Source organism: Hipposideros armiger, unplaced genomic scaffold, assembly GCF_001890085.2.
Source record: "Hipposideros armiger isolate ML-2016 unplaced genomic scaffold, ASM189008v1 scaffold_553, whole genome shotgun sequence".
NCBI classification, from domain to species: Eukaryota; Metazoa; Chordata; class Mammalia; order Chiroptera; family Hipposideridae; genus Hipposideros; species Hipposideros armiger.
The window spans coordinates 504,936-524,545 of record NW_017731903.1 but is presented as its reverse complement, the minus strand read 5'-3'; the positions used below and the strand labels follow the sequence as shown (position 1 = coordinate 524,545).

At 44.8% G+C, this 19,610-nt stretch overlaps 1 protein-coding gene across 1 annotated transcript in view; it reads left to right on the top strand.

The window, feature by feature from the left end:
- Positions 1–349: 349 nt before the first annotated feature.
- SLC4A5 (solute carrier family 4 member 5) overlaps positions 350–19,610 on the top strand; it is a 72,733-nt gene continuing 53,472 nt past the window's right edge. Inside the window, 2 exon segments of the mRNA XM_019623617.1 lie at positions 350–552; positions 4,751–4,880. Coding sequence (XP_019479162.1) covers positions 525–552; positions 4,751–4,880 — 158 coding nt within the window. The 5' untranslated portion in view covers positions 350–524.

Genomic DNA, 19,610 nt, shown 5'->3' with positions numbered 1-19,610 from the left:
CTTTTCCCAATTTAAAGAAAAAGTAAGGTTATTTGTTCAACTGTTAGCTTTTCTTCTACAAAATTTCCTTAAATCTCTGATATCTGCTAGCAAGTGTCAGCAATTAATAAGCCAACGAAAAAAGATGTAAGTTTAAAGTAATAGAAAAATTCCGAAATAAACTCCATTTAAATAAATGAGGCCCACTGAGCTATATACAGATAAATGAATAGTATTTTCTGCTAGTAAACTTATTTTTAACTCATATGCACAATATTTATGGTGCTGCCCAAAGAAAACTGACTCCCAAGAGTCTGCCACGTGAACATGTTTGAAATGTTATAAAAGCAAACTCTGCTGAAACCTAGGGAGTGAGGATGGAAAGGGCAACCAGAGGCAGTGGGAGCAATCGGTGGCTACTGCAGTGATAGGAACAGGAGATAATGAGAAACAGAACCAAGATGGTGGCAATAGACGGAGAAAAAAGAAGAGAGCTAAAAAATATATTTAAGAAGCAAAGGAAAGAAGTCAGTGTCTGAGTGGACATGGATGGTGAAGGAGGAGGCTTCTGGAGTGAGTCCAACTTTTTTTTTTTTTTTTTTTAAGGATTTTTACTGGGGAATTGGGGGGATGGGAACAGTGCTGGGGAATTGGGGGAAGGGGAACAGACAAGTTGTTGTAGTTTTGTTCTTTAGTTTAGTTGGGAGTGAGTCCAACATTTCTTGTCTAGGTGGCTCGGTAGCTAGGGGTGCTATTAATCAAAACAGAGGAGGGCAGGGTTGGGGGGCTGGAAGAAGGGTTGCAGATCTGTTTTGAATATGCTGAGGTTGATTCAAGAAGGCTGCAGAACTCCCAGGTCGAGCAGACCTGCTGGCAGCTTGAAATGCTCAATACAGGAAGGACCTGGAGAAATGGGTGACCTGGGGAAGATTAAGATTTAACTGACATGGCAGGAGGGCCAGACAAGGATATTGAGAAGGAGTCTTCAAAGAGATAGGAAAAAATACCCAGAAAGCGTTGTGTTATGAGAGCCAAGAACAGCATTTCAGTTCAGAGGGAGCAGACAGCAACACAGATGACCCAAAAAGATAACCAGATGGCAGCTTTACAATATTGTTGGTTTGGTTGATTCTATTAACTTACTGCTTTGAGAATAAGATAACAAGAGATCTGAGCATAGGGCTGTAAACTAAAGTGCATAGTGTAGGGCTGGCTGAGTGGCGTGTTGGTTAGGAGTTGGCTCTGAGCAGCAGGACCCCGGTTTGGATCCCACATGAGGACCAGTGACGCTGCACCCTCTACAGCTAAGTTGGTGAACAACAGCTCAACCTGGAGCTGGGCTGCCATGAGTTGCCGGCGACGGCGTAGGCTGCAGTGGGGCTGGCCAGCAGCGGGTGTGAGCTTTCATGAGCCGCTGTGAGAGGCTGTCCAATGGCCAGCGAGCAACTGCCTCACCCGGAAAGAGCGCATTGATAACACCAACATGGGCCAGTGAAGCGACGTCCTCCACAACTAGACCGAAGAACAAAAGGACAGCAACTTTTCCGTTCCCCTTTCCCGATTCCCCAATAAAATCTTAAAAAAAAGAAAAAGTGCATAGTGTAAATGAGATTAGCAGGGCATAGTGGGGGCTGTGGTAAACTAAAATGCATATGCCCAAGTAAAGAAGGCAGCCATCACTCAGCTCTAATTGATGGTTGCCAAGCAGGACTGTTGGCACGATCATCAGAGCATCTAAATTTTCAAGAAAAGTCAGAAATTTGGATTTTTATGTGAGACCTCACAATTCTTTATGCTAGCAACAATTTCAAAAATGTTTATACTCTATGAGGGCTGAATGAAACACATCTTCAAGCTGCCAGTTTGAAATCCCTGCCTTAGTCAACATCCTTTGTGTGGGGGGACTGAACTTGGTGCAGCAGGTCGGAGAGTGACTGGGTAAGGAGGAAGTGGAGACAGCAAGTGTAGACCACTCCTTCAAGAAGTTGAGGGGAAAGGAAGGAAAAAGGAGAGCAGGAGCGTTTGGAAGGCAGGCAGGATCAGGGGAGAGTGTTTTAGGGTAGGAAGAGCTGTTCATAGACCAGAGAAAGAGGTCAGAGAAAGAGAAGATGAAGACCTAGGTAAGGAAAGGCTAGTTGATGAAATAAGGATCCAGCAGAAGGGAATGGATGGGGTCAGAGATGAAGCTGGAGGTAGGATTCCTTTGTTCAAAGATGGAATGCAACAGTAGTAAGGAATAGAAGGACTAGAAGGAAGGAAGTGGATGGATTTCATGCCTGGAGGCCTGTATTTTCTTGGTGAAGTGGGGTAGGAGATGGTTCAAGAGGCTTGAAGAGAGCAGCAAAGGTTAGGAATGGCACTGAGAGACATGGGAAAGGGTGCAGACAAGGATGAGTGGAAGGTGGCTACACTTCTGAAACCTACTAGAGTGGAAACACTCTATTTGCACAGCTGAGTGGTTTTCTTCAGCAGGGCTGGTGGTGAAGGAGATTAGCACCTGTTATATTCCAGGTCCTGTGTCACATGTCTTATTCTCCTTATCTGGTTTATTCCTCCCAATAACCCTGTTCACTCAGGCTTCACTCATGTGTAAGTGGCAATTTTGAGATTCATACCTATAGCTAGCTAGATTGAAAACACCCCACCTCCACTGTATCACCGTACCCCACTGTCACTCCCTGTACCCCCAAGACACACCTGCAGAGGTGAAGACTGGGCCAGTGAATTCTTGTTTGGGCACTGGCTGGCTGGTTTTATTGGGAAAGTCAAGGAGTATGAGTGGAAGCTGTGATGAAAGAGGAGTTGAAATTATTGACCATTGGGAGTCCATGAAGAAATAAACGAGGGCCAAAGTGGATGATAAACTGAGGGGATGGAAGAGATTTGGAGGAAGGGAAGACTTGGTGAAGCCCAGGAGACAGTGAGAGATTGCACCAGGACAGGGACAATGGGATCGGTGAGGAGGGAATGTATTCTGGAAAGCTTTCAATATGAGGGTGGAGTTGAGATGAGGATGACTCCAGATTGTCTAGCCTGTGCAGCTGGGTGGACAGTTATGTCTTTTTTTTTTTTTNCACATAGCCCAAGTAAGGACTCCCACTATACAGGAAGAGGATTGTGCATAATGTGGGGGGACCTGGGTGGGCAGGGGTGGCTAGATGTGGCAGGGCCTAAGCCTAAGGCAGGCTGTGCAGATGAAGGATTGATAGGAGACCCCTGTCAAGGACACAGGAGACCCCTGTCAAGGATTGAAGGAGACTTCAGTTCCTGCCTCAACAGAATAAGAGCCAGGATCCAGAAAGACAATGTATGTGAAGGAGCTTTGTGCCTGTGAAATGGTAGTTCATTATAATTTTGTTAATTAAATGTATAGTATTAATAAAAGGGAGCTATTACTATCCCCATCTTCAGATTGGGAAATTAAGGTTCAAAGAGATATAGTGTGATGCAGCTGTAATTAGTGAAACATGATTTGAAAACAGATCTGTTGATTCCAAAGCCTGTGCATGCCCTTCCCACCATACTGCTGTCCTTTGTAAGACATCATTAGTCAGTCACCATATTCAACACAGGCTGAGAATTACATCCTTGCAAGCAGCCAAATTGCCTTATAATGAAAGGGATAGGTAGGCAAGGAAAAATGTGTCATAGAAGTTGGTTTGCTTATTTTCCCTCTCTCCTTACCACCCCTCTCCCCAATGTGAATATACTTTTAGGAAGTCACTACTTAGCAGCCAATCAATTTCAACTCAAGCAGAACATATATGAGGAATATAGTCATCAAGCTATGGTGAGAATCAGTAAGAACCATGCTTCCTACCCTGAAAAGAGTGCATTTTCTGGCTCTGAAAACCTCTGGAGAGGCCATTAGAAGCAGGTTTAGAAACACGGNATGTTATCTAATTTAGCTCCCTGGTTATTTTATTTTATTTTTTTGAGAACACTTATCAGTACCTGAAATAATTGTTGATGGATTTGTTTGCTTGTTTACTGTCTGTCTCTGCCACTAGAACAGATGTTTAAGAGAGCAAGGACATATGGGTCTTCTTCATAGCTTTGTTTTCTAGCACCTTGCACATGGCAGACATTCATTAAATATTGTGAGAAAGGAAGAAGGAAGGAAAAAAGGAAGGAAGGAAGGGAGAAAGAAACAGGAGAAGCGTGTTGAGGGGGGAGAGTACATGTTCAGTGTTGGAATGCTAACTTTTGAGATACCTGAGACACACCCACGAGGCAATGTCCAGTGGGCAGTTGGAAAGCAGACTAGGAGCTCAGGAACAGGCTGTCATCATGCCTATAAAGAAGGCGGGCCCACGTGTCACACTGCTGAGAGTATGCCCTTTCACACGGTTGACTGTCCCTTCAAGGCCAATGTTGGAAATTGACTGGTTTGGGGCCCAATGGGAAAGGGATTCCTCTGGGTTTGTTATGCTGAAGTTGGGTCAGAGTTTTTCTCACTTCACTTTTCTATTTTCTTTTCTATTTTATTTCCCATCCTTGCTGCTGCCCTGGTGTTGGCTATTTTCCATCCTTCTTCATTGTCAGCTTTGAGTTTGAATGCAGACTAAATTCTTTCATCTCTGTTATCTCAAAGAATAGCTCACCCACATCCAACGCACAGAGACTTGAATCCAGTTTTTCCAAGAAGCTGGATTTAGTTTTACTGAATTAGGAAATACTTTTTTCTTGCAGTTGGTTCCATTTCAATTGGCCTTGCAGCCCTCTACCCCTGACAGGGCACTCAGCGTACCATACTATCATCCTTTTGCAGGGTCTCCAGCTGCTGAGCAGCTCCAGGACATCCTGGGGGAGGAAGATGAGGCTCCCAACCCCACCCTCTTCACAGAGATGGACACTCTACAGCACGACGGAGACCAGATGGAATGGAAGGAGTCGGCCAGGTGAGCAGAATCCCAGGTGGGAGGTAGAGAGGTCTTCCCACTGTGATCTGCTCAGGACCCAAGCTGAGCTGGCCCTCCTGGTGGGAAGACCACTAACCAACGACACCTTACCTTCTGAGTTCTGCCAGGGAACTTTCTGGACCCCAAAGAGCTTCCCATCTGCCTTCCTTGGTATCCAGAACTGGGTTACCAAGGAGCAAATACAAACTTAGGACTTTGTCTTTACCCTCAAGGAAATTAAAATCCAAATTGGAAGATAGAACAGACACCCATGAGGCTATGAGAGACTAATACAAGGCCTACATTCTTTCATGTCAAATGGTTTAAAGTAAATGCTGTATTAGAAAGGGAAGCACCAAGCCAGCTGGGGTACAGTCCAGTGCGCCCCTGAAGAAGAGGGCCTTGGTGGAGTTTGGAACAAGATGAGCAGGTGGGCGTGGGGTGGAGCAAGTTGTGTCTATGGGGCAGTAGAAGGTAGATGAGAGAGAAGGCTGGAGGGGAACTGGGGTTGAAGTCGTGGGAGCCAAGAGAGGATCAGGGTAAGAAGTAGTGCTGGTGATACCCCAGTGCCTGGGACAGAGTGACCTCTGAACTGAACTGGACTGGTCAGCAGTGCTAAATGCTACCAAGAGCCCAAGGAGGAGGAGGAAGGACCTGGTAGAAGGGGCTGGTGAGAGGAAGAGAAAGAACCCTGGGAAGGAAGTTGAGAGACTCTGCAAGACAGATCATACTAATGTTTCTCAGCCTTTTTTGTATGAGCATCCACTACCCTGAGAAAATTTTAGTTTAAGCTAACTTTATTAAATTAGAATTTATTTCTAATGAGAGAAATGAAATATTTCTGAGAAATAAGACCTTGTTAAGTAGGACTGAGCTTTGAAGTGCCACAAACCATTGTAATATCTAAAGCTTTTTTGCTCCCCCAAGAACCAATTTTCACCCCATTGGGGCTGTTATTGCCCCAGTTGAGAGTGCGGGGACCAGCTGTGCCCAGGACTGACTTTGTCAGGGGGTCGCCATGACGCCCACAGACTGGCAACTGCCCCCAACCATGGCCTGGGTTTTCCCCTCCCCCACCAACCTCACTCACCTGGGTAGTTGCTCTGCAGAATGAAGAGGGGCAGGTTTCAACATCCCCAAGTATCCCGCCCCCCACCCCCACCCCGCCCGCAATCTCTCCTGGAAGAAAGACCATTGGGTGAACTAGCGAATCTGTGCAGTCCTCAGAGAAGGAATGAATTCCTAGTCTCATGGCTGGGCTCAGTCCCTGTCTGAAAGCCACTGAGCCTCTTCTCATCAGCCCATTCAGCGAGCCCTTGCTATGTGCTAAACAAGTCTCAGGCTCATCTCATTCAAGCTGCACAGTGACCCTGAGAAGATGGGAACGATTATTATCATCCCCATTTTACAGATGAGGATACTGAGGTTTGGGGGGCCAAATAGCTGGCAAGGATCAGAGCATGCCGGTAGCCAAGTCTGGATTCTAGCCTAAGCCTGTCTGACTCCCCAACTTGAGGGCTTTGTCATGCTTCCCCCATTTTCTCAGCCACCTCTCTCCCCTTCCTCCAACTTCCAGGGACTCTTTTTTTTTTTCCGTTTCCATGGGAGGACATATGTCTGGAGGCAATTCCACTGGGGTAGGAGATACATGGGAACAGCCACAGAGCCTAGGACTTCTATCCAGAGCTGACAAGAGAAGGGAGGACATTTCAAATGACCAGGGCCCAGTCTGGGCTATTGTGGATTAATGCCTCTGAGGGGCTAGTGCCTCCCTGGGCAAGTGCATTTTTTTGGTCCAAGGGTTCAAATAGAGAGAAAGAAAGTTGAGAGGGGCCTTCCCAGAGGCCCAATAGGGAAAGGGTGCTTTCTCCCCACCATGGGCAAGGTCTGCTTCTAGAACCCCTGACAATAATTGCCAGAACCAGACCCTCCATGAGGGTCTGTCACATTCACCCACAGAGCCCTTGCTGAGAAGGCCTCAGGGCCCTCAGAGACCTGATTGTCTGTCCCCATAGATAAAATACCCACTTTCTAGTCTCTCTGAGCATGGATCCAGAGAGCCTTTCCTGCGACAGACCCTGCAACGAAACTGATAAACTGTAGATGATGACGTTTCTAGAAGGAGGCTCCTCCTGAAATATAAAGGGGCCTGGCTGTTACCATCTGCAAGCTGATGGGTTTTCCCACAAGGCAACCTTTCTGAGGACAGCATCTGAGGAGACCGTGGAAGGGCCTCAGTATAACCTCAGTGAACCTCAAACCGATAGTGAGAGGAAAGTGGTGACTAGAAAAAGGTAAAATGGTTGAACCCAGTTCCAGGCAGATGTGAGACAGGAGTAGCTTGAGGTACAACTTGGGGGCCAGAAGAAGTGGGAGGAGAGAAGCTAGGGCCTTCTTACCACATGTCTCCTTCCTCCACCCCAGCCTCCTTTAACCTCTCCAGCTAACCCCATCTGGTTTCCAGCTAGCTGTTGGAGGTATGACCTGTGAGTCTCTAGAGAGGTCAGAGGAAGGGTTTGACTATTGGCCAATAAATCCACCTTGGCCTAGACAGGTGTTCTGGGGACTCCGGGCAAACTGGAACGGTAGAGGTGCTTGGGGCCAGGCCAGTCTGGAGCCTGTCACCCCCACCAAAGAATGGGAAGCATTTCCCTCAGCGGACAGGCTGTGGGATCTCCTGAGGTTAGTCAATGGTCTCAGAAGTTTCCAGAATCCAAGAATGAGCCAATCCTAGTGGGTTCTGGGCCTCCTTGGAGTAACAGAAGAAAATGGTGGGGAGGGGTACCAACCCCTTCCACAAATACTCAAACCCCTGGAGGGTTGCCGGACTATACTCACATCAAAGAGAATGGGGGAGGGGCCCCTTTAATAAAAGTATTATATTTGCTGCAGGAGTGTTTGCTTTATTGAGTTAGGAGATTAACAGAGTGAAAATCTCAAATCCTCAAGGAATTTTCCCGGCAGTGCTTTGTTGGGAGTTATTAGTTTGGGGGATGTTTTGGGCCCTTGGAGAAGGCGTCACCCTTAGACGGATTTGAAGGACTTTTTGAGCTACTCAGAGCCTCAGCCCTCTGTGCATAATGGGGACTGTGTGTGTAGGCGTCATTTCTAATGTGATCAATGCTGGTAGGTCAGGCTGCTAATAAGATAGATTTTTATTAACTGTGTCTTTAGCTTTCCCGGAGGGGAATGCAGCTGGCTGCTGACACTGACCTTGCCCGAAGGGAGGGCTGGGTCAGGTGGGTGGAGGCAGGCAACTCCCTCACTGCCAGCAAATATTTTGCCCAGAATTTGCCTTCTCTCAAACCCAAGTCAGCCTGGGGACAAGGACAGGGAGGGAAGGAGAATGACTTGAGATGGAACCTGCCCAAATGTGGGGGGCCCTCCGGGATTACTTGAAAATATCCAGAGCTTAGAGCCTTCCAAGAGCTCTGAAATTTCAAATCCAATCTGCCTCTGATCTCAAGTCAGAAAAGACCAAAAGCATGAACTTGCCAGAAGGTTCTTGCAAGACACATACACTCTGAGAACATTCCTGCAATGATCAGGCAAGGTCAGAAAGAGGGGCAGAAGTGGGTCAGCTTAGTTAAGTTAAAACGTATCCGGACATTTTCAAAAGCCCTGAGCTGTTCTCAGTACATAGGTCAGGATGCTTTCTCGCTCCACATGTGATGGAGGGGAAAGCCTGAACTTTGTTGCCCTCCTCGCATCACTTACGCTTTTAGTCTGGGGCAGAACGCACCCCCAGCCCTCTGGTCTCACCATTCGCCTGGGGTCACCCTTTAGGGACCAGAGCTGACCACTCTTATATATAAGCAGAGTAGGAAGCTGAGACCTTTTAGCACAGAAGTCAACAAACCTCATTCATTCATTCAACTAATATTTACTAAGGGTTTCCTATCTGTAAGCCCTGGGCCAGGTGCTGGAGATACAAAAATAAACACAGCAGATGCCATTCCTGCTCTCAGTCTCATGAGGCACAGAAGTGAATCACTGGGCGTTTGGTGGTGGGGATGCTCTGAAGGTACAGTGTAGTGACACCTAACCAGACCAGAGGGGCCAAGGAAGAAGTCCAGGAGGAAGAGGTGTTCACACTAAGACCTGAGGATGGGTCAGAGCTAGCCAGGAGAGGGGACAGAAGAGGGAAGAGGCCCTGGAACAGGGAAAACAGACACAGAGGAAAAGGCGGAAATTCCCTCTGGCTGGACTGTAGAGTGGAAGGTCCTGTGCTGGCCACGCTGTGGAGTTTGAACTCGATGCTGAGGGCTTCAGAGGGCCAGTGAGGAGTTTGGGGGTAGGAGAGGGACAGGGCTGTCTGTTGGAGAAAGATCACTCTGGTTTCAATGTGGAGAATGTATAGAAGGAGGCAAGACTGGGCCAGGTATGAGGCTGGTCCAGGTGAGAGATGATGAGACCCTGAACCAAGATTGGCAGTGGGAATAGAGAGAGGGGTGGATTTGAGACATATTTTTTGAGCATATATATGTATATCTATATAGAGAGATTAAAACTATATATATGTGTGTGTATATATATATATATATATATATTTTAAATATACTTTATTTTTTATTCTTTTAAACTTTATTGGGGAACAGTGTTTTTCCCAGGACCCATCAGCTCCAAGTCAAGTTGTTGTCCTTCAATCTTAGTTGTGGAGAGCATAGCTCAGCTCCAAGTCCAGTTGCCATTTTCAATCTAGTTGCAGGGGGCGCAGCCCACCATCCCATGCGGGAGTCAAACCGGCAACCTTGTTGTTAAGAGCACGCGCTCCAACCAACTGAGCCACCTGGCCGCCCACCAGCGGCTCAGCGGCAACTCAGTTCAAGTTGTTGTCTTCAATCTAGTTGTGGAGGGTGAACTCACTGGCCTATGTGGGAATCGAACTGGCAACCCTGTTGCTCAGAGCTCGGGCTGTAACCAACTGAGCCACCCAGCTGGCCCCTACTTTATTTTTTAGAGCAGTTTTAGATTCACAGCAAAATTGAGCAGAAGATACAGAGTTCCCATATGCCCCCCACCCCTACACACACACAGCCTCCCCCATTATCAACATCCCCATCAGAGGGGTACATTTGTTACTATTGATGAACCTACATTGACACGTCATAATCATCCAAAGTCCATAGTTCATTATGGTTCACTCTTGGTGTTATACCTTGTATGGGTTTGGACAAATGTATAATGACGTGTATCTACCATTATAATATCATACAGAATAGTTTTACTGCCCTAAAAATCCTCTGTGCTCTATCATTCCCTTCTCCTCCCTAATCCCTGGCAACCACTGATCTTTGTACTGAATATGAGACATGTCTTAACAGGTAGAACTGACAGGACTTCATGACAGATGGCATGACAGAGGGGAGAAGGATAGTTAGGGAGACGCCCAGGTTTCCAGCTTCAGCAAGTGGGTAACTCATGGTAGCAATTTAGGAAGCACAAGAGGAGTCATAAAGTTTTGTTGTGTTGGGAGTTTTGCTTTGTTTTCTTTTGGGGAGGTTGATGATGAGTTTCATTTTGGACATGTTATGCTTGTGGACACTCCAAGGGGAGATGTCCAGCAGGTCACCATGTAGACATAGAAGTCTGGAGTTCAGCTTCTAGATGGACATCAAACCCACAGGAAAGGACACGGCTGCACCTGAGACCTGCAAAGTGAGGAGAGCACCCAGCACAGAGCCTCTGGGAACACTAGCATAAGGGATGGGCAGAGGAAGCGGAACCCTCAGTGGAAACAGAGCAGGAGCAGCCGTAGAGCAAGGGGAACGAGAAGAGTGCTGTGTCCTGGAAACCAGGGCAGGGAGACCTTATGATAGAGGGAGGGGCCCACAAGTCGGAGAAGAACTGAAGAGTCTCACAGGATGGAGAGACCCAAGCAGTCTCCACGGAGGGATGGAGACACAGGGTGGAGAAGAGAGTCAGAAGGACAAAGGTGGGTTCAGTCAGACAATTCTTCCAAGATGCTTGTCTGTGGAAGGCAGGACTTAGAGAAGTCTCTCAAAGGGAACGTGAGGTCAAGGGAGGCTTTTTTTTTTTAAGGATGAAAAAGATCTGAGCATATTGAAGGAGCCAGATGAAAGAGACTAGTTTAAAGATGCAAGAAGCAGAGAGAGGCTGCTAGGTGGAGGGTGCAGAGCCCTGGGCACAGGTTGGGGACTCCTCCAGCCAAGAAGGTCCACATCTCTTCCCAGTGACAGGACCAAAGAGGGCAGGGTGACTGCAGTGAGGTTTGGGGGCTCCTAGCGGAGCTGTGAGTGTTCTGGGCTGGTGATTTCCAGACTGGCCTCTCGTTTAAGGAGAGAGGAGAGTGGGAGAGTTGACTGGAGGAGTTGCGGGTTGCCAAATAGTGCTGAGGCAGGTAAGCCTCAGGGTTTTTGGTTTTTGTTCTTTGTTTTTTTGAATATTTTTCTTTTAGTGACAAATTGAAACATAGATCAGGTTAAAAGGCCCCTTGAACAACTCCTCCATCCTAACCCCAATTTCCCCTCTTCAGTGCCTCCATATTTACTCCTCTAGAGCTTTTCTGTATATTTACCAGTATTCATATGTACTGGGATTTTTGGATGGATATACAACTTTGAAATGTTTTTTCTTTCATTTTTCTTTTTTTCATTATATGGCAGGGTTGGTGCCTGTAGCAACTAGAAGCCTCAGGTTTTAAGGTTGTTTGACTTTGATTTGATGCTTATCTACTTGTCATTATCAAGCTACTTTCACATCCAATATCTAATTCCTCTCCCTCCACTAGTCAAACACTGACCTGATGCTTATGCTGGGCAAGTGCGAAAAAGTGATTTTATATGAGTCAGAACCTGGGTCAAGTCCCAGAGAGAAGTGGCCAAGTTTCCCCCAGCACTTGGAAGCCCTGGTTCCAGCCAGTGCGCTCACCTTTGACCTGTGTGAACACAGACTGGGGGCTGTGCTAGGGCAGTTTTTCCCCCAGGGACTTTCAAAGACTAGACCTGGGAAACCAGGCTGCCCTCTTTTTCTGTTTCTGATCTCTACCTCTCTCTGGGCATCTTCTTTACTCTTCTGCAGATGGCTTCTTCAGTTTGTCTTCTGGCCTTGGCCATTTCTCAGCCGCCATGTTTACATCTGCTCTACTCAAGGGACCCTCCCAGAGTGCCTGCTGCTCTTCAATTCCAATTCCTAATTCTTCAAAGAGAATCTGATTTGCCCCACTTTGGTCGTTCCATCACTCTGACCCAGGTCAGAGTTACAGGGAGGGATGGGGAAGGCTGGCCATGGCCTGGGGAGCACAGCCTCATGAGGGCAGCAGAGCGGACACCCTAGCATGTCTTCTTTGTATATGTAGTAATGAAGATATGCACTGTATGTAATCTATTCTTTGGCCGCAGTTGCAGTTCTTATCCCAACTAGAACCTTTGAAATTCTTAAATCATCCATGAGAGTAGAGCTGACGAGTTTTGCAAACCCATTCCCTTCTTGGACAAGCACCTCAGAGATCATGCCCTAGCTGTACGTGGACATTCACTATTGTCATTTCAGCCCTACATCAGTCCCCAGTGCAGTGGAAAAGTAGAAACTCTAACCTGTGGATCTAGGAGAACTTTGGAAAATGTCTTATCCACACCTTTTTTTTTTTTCATTCTAAAAAACATTTCAGGGGATATTGTGTCTTAGGTCCTCTGGGAGAATTTAAAAGAATACGACACAAACCTGTTCTCTAAGTGCTTGTGACCTACCACAGGTATCAACAAACTTCTTCTGAGGGCAGTTAGTAAATATTTTTAAGCTTTTTGCTCATATATGATCTCTTCTTGCTCTTTTTCCTCTCCTTTTAAAAAAGCTCCTTTAAAAAAATATAAACCATTCTTAGCTAGCTATGACAGGCTATGACAGTTTAGCCCATAGGACATGGTTTTTTGACCCCCTGATCTAGTGTAAAAGGCAGGCGTGTGCTCATAAACACAGGTAACTAAACCCCAGGGCACTATGTGTGAAGGGACAAAAATACAGCTCCAGAGTCAGAAGGCTTGCCCTCCAACCCTGTCTCTTATAAGCTACATGACCTTGGGCAGGTTCCTTATCCTGTAAGAGCTTGGTTTCCTCACCTGTACAATGAGAATAGTCACAGACCTACCTTGTGGGATCAATTTGAGGATTAAATGAGATAATTCATGTAAAGTCCTAGCATAGTGCCTGGCACATAGAAAATGCTCAGTAAGCTGTAGCCATTGTTGGTATTATTGTGCTATGTGATAAAGGACAGAAAGTGCAATGATAGTCAGAGGAAGGAGCTGTCTCTTCAAGCTGGAAAAGACAGCTCCTGTTTTGTCTCCTCAAAGACCTGTGTCTTCCTTTGAAAAAGCCCTGATGTCTGATTCTCAGGCCCCTGAGATTCTGGTATCATTAGTCTGGGGTTCAGCCTGGATGTTAGAATTTGCTAAAAGCTCCCAAATGATCCTAAATCAGCTATGGTTGAGAGCCACTAATCCATATGCCAGCCAGTGTAGGGTCAGTGGGGCTTATAATTGAAGTCTCCATCTGAGGATGGAACTAGAATTCAGGCCTCTCAGTTTTCAGTCCTTTCCAGATCCTCCTTTAAACAGAGCCTCCCTTTTCTTCTCACATCCCGTGGTTTGAGCATTGGAAAGCCTTGGCTGTACCGGGTAGCTTACCCTACACACTTTCTACCACTCTTGGTATTAACTGAACAGCAACTTCCTCCAATCATATATGTGAACGAGTTACTAGTCACCGAAAAGGCCTCAGTTCTGGACCCTCTTTGCATGACAGAGAACTGCTTTCTGTGACACGTGACTCTTCAAGGTTCTGTTTAGTTCCTTCCCAGCTAAAGGAGTGGAGTGCCCAGTGCCCGCCCCTGGCTCAGACAATATCCCTGAGAGTCCTTTTCCAGCCCTGAGATTTTTCTTTCCACTTGACCTGCTTCACCAACTCTAATTCCCCCTTTTTGAAGCCAGCCATGGCATAAAGGCCACTTTGCAATAAGTTGCTTGGGATTACACATTAACCATTTTATTAGGCTTCTAAGAGTTGAATGAAACCTGGGTTTGGTCATAGGCTTTTTAAAGAGCCCATTCCTCCTCGTAAGTTGAAAATATCATAAGTTGAAAATACATTTATTACACTTAGCCTACTGAACATCATATCTTAGCTTAGCCTACCTTCAAAGTGCTCAGAACACTTACCGTATTTCCCCATGTATAAGACGCACCCTTTTCCGAAAAATTTGGGCTCTAAAAACTGGATGCGTCTTATACATTGGTTGTAGTTTTTTTACTTGCATTTCCCACTTTTTCGCACTTGTTGTCTTTGTGCTCATTGTTTCGCACTGGTTACCAGTATATTATGGTAGGTTACGTTTTACCACGTTCTGCCCAGAAATGGCTCAGAAAAGATTTTCGTACAGTGCTGAATTCGAGTTAAAAGTGATCCAGTTTGCAAAAGTGAATGGAAACCGTGCTGCTGGACGTAAATTTGGTCCTCCTCCAACTGAGAAAACAATCCGAGACTGGCTATAGGAAGAAGAAACCCTACTGAAAACGCCATGGCAGAAGAAGGCCATGAGAGGCAATATATGAAGACAGTGATTCGTCATCAGACATAGATGAGGACAAGCTAATGGTTGGGAGTTTTGACAGTGATGAGGAGTTGTATGAATTTTATGATGAATAAAACTTGAGTTCAATAACTTTATGTAATACGTTTTTTTTTCAAATTTCGGGCCCCAAAATTAAGATGCGTCTTATACATGGGGAAATACGGTATATTAGCCTTCCATTAGTTAGGCAGTTATCTTGAATTTCATCTCAAGAGTAATTGCCTTCCTCTTCTTCTCACCAGAAGCAGCAGACACAGATTGACATTTTGTAGACACAATGGATGCAAACACAATATCCCGGAAATGCTAGCAACACAGTACACGGTAGAGTATCAGTTGTTTACCCTGGTGACTAATCGTGTGGCTCACTAGAAGCTGTGGCTCTTGGCAGCTGCCCAGCATCATGAGAGTTTTGTACCGCATATCACTAGCCTGGATAAAGATCAAAGCTCAAAAAAGTATGGTTTCTACTGAGTGCCGGTCACTTTCACAGCATCATAAAGTAAAAAAATTGTTAGGTCGAACCATCATAAGTTGGGGACCATCTATATATACCAAACAACCGGGAAACACAATTGACTACAGTTAATTGTTATTTTAGCCTCTGAGCCCCAGAAGTCAGGAATTTTACCTAGAACAGTCCGTAGCAGAGTTGCCTGGGTCCCACCCAGATATTCTGATGTAAGTTGGTCTACGATATCACCTAGACTTACAGATTTGAAAAGCATTTTAGGTATTTTTATGTGCAACCAAGTTTAAGAATCATATCCCAGGATAGTGGTTCTCAAAGTGTGGTCCCTGGATTAGTAGCCTCAGCATCACCTGGGAGCTTGTTAGGAATGTCCAAATTCTGGAGACTCCCTGCGTCTCCATCCCAGACCTATGAAATCAGAAACTCTGGGGTGGGGCCCAGTAACCTGCATTTTCACAAGCCTTCTAGATATATGGATGCATGCTTAAAACTGAGAAGCCTGTCTTGGCGTTTGTTATAGGAGAGATAAGCAGCATAACTGAGAGAATCTTGTAGAGGAAGTGGCACTCTTGCTGAGTGATGGAGAAAGAAAGCATCAGATCTGGAAAACAGAAGAAAGAGGAGGTTCTACTGTATAGACCCATGATCCTTTAAGGTGACCACCAGTGTCCACAAGCCTGGGAGCTTGTTAACAGTGCAGAATCTTGGACCCCATCCCAGACCTGCTGAGTCAGAATCTGCATTTTAACAAGATGTCCAGGTGATTTGTATGCACATTAAAGTCTGACACGCACTGGTGTAGAGTACGCACCCCAGTTATAAAATCAGAGAAACGAAAGTGTAGCATGGCCATGCTAAGAAGGAGGCTGTGGAGATCTGGTTTCACTCTTTCAGCGGGTGTTCTCAGAGCCATTCTAAGGGAAAGAGGCTGTGTCCCCTCTTATAGAAGGAGAATGGGACCCATGTGCACAGAGCACTTGCCTGCATTGGTATTCCAGACAGGTCCAACTATCCCTAGTGACACAGTTCTATATTATTGGGTCGTTGGGAAAATCATGATGTATTTTTCTATGTTTTTCAATGCAAAAATGCATCATGACTTTCCCGATGGCCCAATATTACAGAACAAATACTCCTTGACACTCAAGGCACAGTCAGATAACCTGGGAGCTTCCATGGCCAGGCCACTTCCCGATGGGGCGACCAGTAATTTTTATTATTTATTTATTTATTTATTTATCCAGGCATCAGTAGTTTTTATTATTTATTTATTTATTTTAATTTTTTGTTTCAGGCCTCAGTACTTTTTTAATCTCCCTGGGCAGTTCTAATAAGGAGCCAAAGCTGAAAACCACTGCTGCCGGTCTTGGGTCCCCTATGTTTCCATGTTCCACTCAAAGTGAAAATGAGCTAGTTTCTAGCTGTAGCTGTTAAAAACACAAAATTAAGTTCCAGGTTGCAGGCTTGCTGTTAAAACATCTGGATTCCCAAAATAGTTGCAAGGAGGCCTGGAGAGGTGTGTGTCTCTAGTGAAGTTGTCAAGTATCCCAGAAGTTTTGGAAATCAAGTTCTCAAGGGATGCCGGTAGCAGGAGTCTAGTTCTGGTATTACCATGAACCTGGGAACAAGTAACTTTGCTGTTCTGCAGACTGTGCTCAGGTGGGTTTGTGTACAGAGCTAATGTTTTGTGGGGGCCTAACACAGTACAAATAGTTGAAGTCCTGGGAGGAGGGGAGGACGCGCAGTCCTTGCTATCTGGAGTTAATACAGGATGTTTCACAGAGGAGGTGTGCTCTCATCCCATCCTTCCAGGTGGAGGTACATTTGTAGAGACAGAAAGCTGAAGAATGGGATGTCATGGGAAAGAGCTGCCCGAGAATGTCCCCAGGATGTTTATGAGACAATGTGGAGAGAAATCAGCTCAAGTAGCCCCTTCACTGGGACACATCACCTTTGGGTGAATGGGTTAAGGCTGTGGAGTAGCAAAAGGGTCTTCACTGGCAAGGGAATAATATAATTTGTGTGTTTTTGAGGAGGAAAAAAATGCAATGTGATTGCTTGCATAGAAGAAAGACTCAGGGAGAAGGTGAGCATGCTCTTGACCAAAACATCTGGACTTGGTTTTGATCTCTTCCTTGTAAACCTCTGAAAACTTTCTGAAACCTCTTAGAAAAACTTTGTATTGGTATCATACAGACTCAGATCTATCATAATTTACAGGATGTTTCCCCAAATGAATTTCTCCATTAAAAAAGTCAGAGACACTTTGGTGAGTCTCCAAGGCAAGTGTCTGTGTGGTCTCTGGTCCAGACACCATATTTTAGGTCTTCACCTCTCAGGTCCCCTCCAGTCAAACCTCCCCATCCTGTATCCATTCAAGCTCCCAAACCCCACCGCCAGGCATCTGGTTAACTGGTCTCAAATAAAGGCATTAAATCAGGTTAAGCATTGATAATGCAAAGTACTCACGCAATTGTGTAGAGAGGGGATCTGGCAAAGGAAAAGATGTTCAACCTCACTAGGAATCAAAATAATGCAAATATGGTAGGATTTTTAAATTACCAAATGAACCAAGGTGAAAAATAATGACAATGCTAGAGTTGGTGAGACTTCAGAGAAATGTGAGGTCTCTTGGACATTGGTGGAAGTGTAAATTGGCACAAGCTTTCTGAACAGTTTAGCAAAGTATGTCACATACTTAGAAATGCGCAGACACAGCAATTCCACTTCTCAGAGTTTGTCCTAAAGAAATTATTGGGCAGAGGCCAAAGATATTCAAATCAGCCTTTTTTATAATAAAGAATAATTAGAAATCATCTAAATAAATGTCCACCAAGTGAAGATTTTTTTATGTCAATTATGGTCCATACAATGGAACACTAAAGAGCCTTTAAAATGATATGAATTTTATAAACATGAAAGGATGCCCATTGGATATTATGGTGTCAATAATGTAAAGGTGTGTGTGTGCATGTGTGTGCACAATTGTGCACCTGTGCATTCATGCACACAGAGATCTAAAATGATAGTCATCGAAATATCAGCCATGGTGTCTTCTGGTTGGGAGAGCTTTCAATGCCTTTACCTTCTTTTTTTTATTGTTTCTAAAATTACAAAAGCAGTGTATACATACATACATACAGTGTATATGTACATACACTATATACATACATACAGTATATGCATACACTATATACATTCATACAGCATATACATACAGTATACACATACATACAGTGTATACATACATACACATGCTATATACCAGTCATTGAGCACTTGCCTCCACCCCCCTCCATTTTCACCAACACCGGAAGATGCTAGTCTTTTTAATTTTTGCCAATATGAGAAGTAAAGAATGTTATTTCATTTGCAGTAATTTAAATGTCCTAGATAACTAGTCAACTTGAGCATCATTTCATACATTTATTGGCCATTTTTATTACTTTTCAGAATTGTTCACTTTCAGTTGGGTAATTTGAGTTTTTCTTATCGATCTGCAGGAGCTTTGTTATAGTGTAATTATCAGTCCTTTGATGCCCTGTTTGTTGCAAATATTTTCTCAGTATGTTGTATTTCCTTGAAATTCGTTTAGGTCTTATTTTGTTATACAGGAGTTCATTTTTTATAACAAAATCTAACCATTTTTTCCTTTATGGTTTAATATTTTGTTTAGGAAGTCCACTTTCATAACCAAGAATATAAGGATACTTTCTTATATTCTCTATTTTTGTATATTTATATTTTTGTTTATAGATTTAAAATTTTTTATTTACTTATTTTAATTGTGGTGCAATATACATAACATAAAGTTTAGTATTTTAACCCTTTTTAAGTGTACAGTTCAGTGGCAGTAAATACATTCACAGTGTTGTGCAACCAGCACCATCATCAATCTCCAGAACTCTTTTCTCTTGCAAAACTGAAACTCTGTACCCATTGAACAGTAACTCCCACTACCCCCTCACCTCAGCCCCTGGCACTCACCATTCTGCTTTTTGTCTCTATAAATCTGACCACTCTAGGTGCCTCATATAAGTGGAATCATAGAGTATTTGTCTTTTACGACAGGTTTATTTTCACCTAGCATGTTGTCTTCAAGTTTCATTCATGTTGTAGCATATGTCAGAATTTTCTTCCTTTTTAAAGCTCAATAATATTCCATTTTAGATTTATTTTTATATTTACACTTTAATCCAGGTAGAATTTAATATTGTGTTTGGTGAGAAGTAACTTTATTTTTAGGTTTGTCATCTTTTTTTTTTTTTTAAAGATTTTATTGGGGAATTGGGGGAGGGGAATAGTGTTGGGGAATCGGGGGAAGAGGAACAGACAAGTTGCTGTCCTTTTGTTCTTCAGTCTACGTTGCTTCACTGGCCCATGTTGGTATTATCATTGCGCTCTTCCCGGGTGAGGCAGATCGCTCTCCAGCCTCTGGACAGCTGCTCATGGTGGCTCTTGGCAGCTCACACCAGCTGCCAGCTGCTCACGCTGGCTGCCGGCCACACACAGTAGCTTATGGCAGCCCACTGGAGCAGGGGCTGCAGCCTACGCAGTTGCCAGCGACTCACGGCAGCCCAGCTCCAGATCGAGCTGTTGTTCACCATCTTAGCTGTAGAAGGCAGTGTCACTGGCCCTCATGTGGGATCCGAACCGGGGCCCTGCTGCT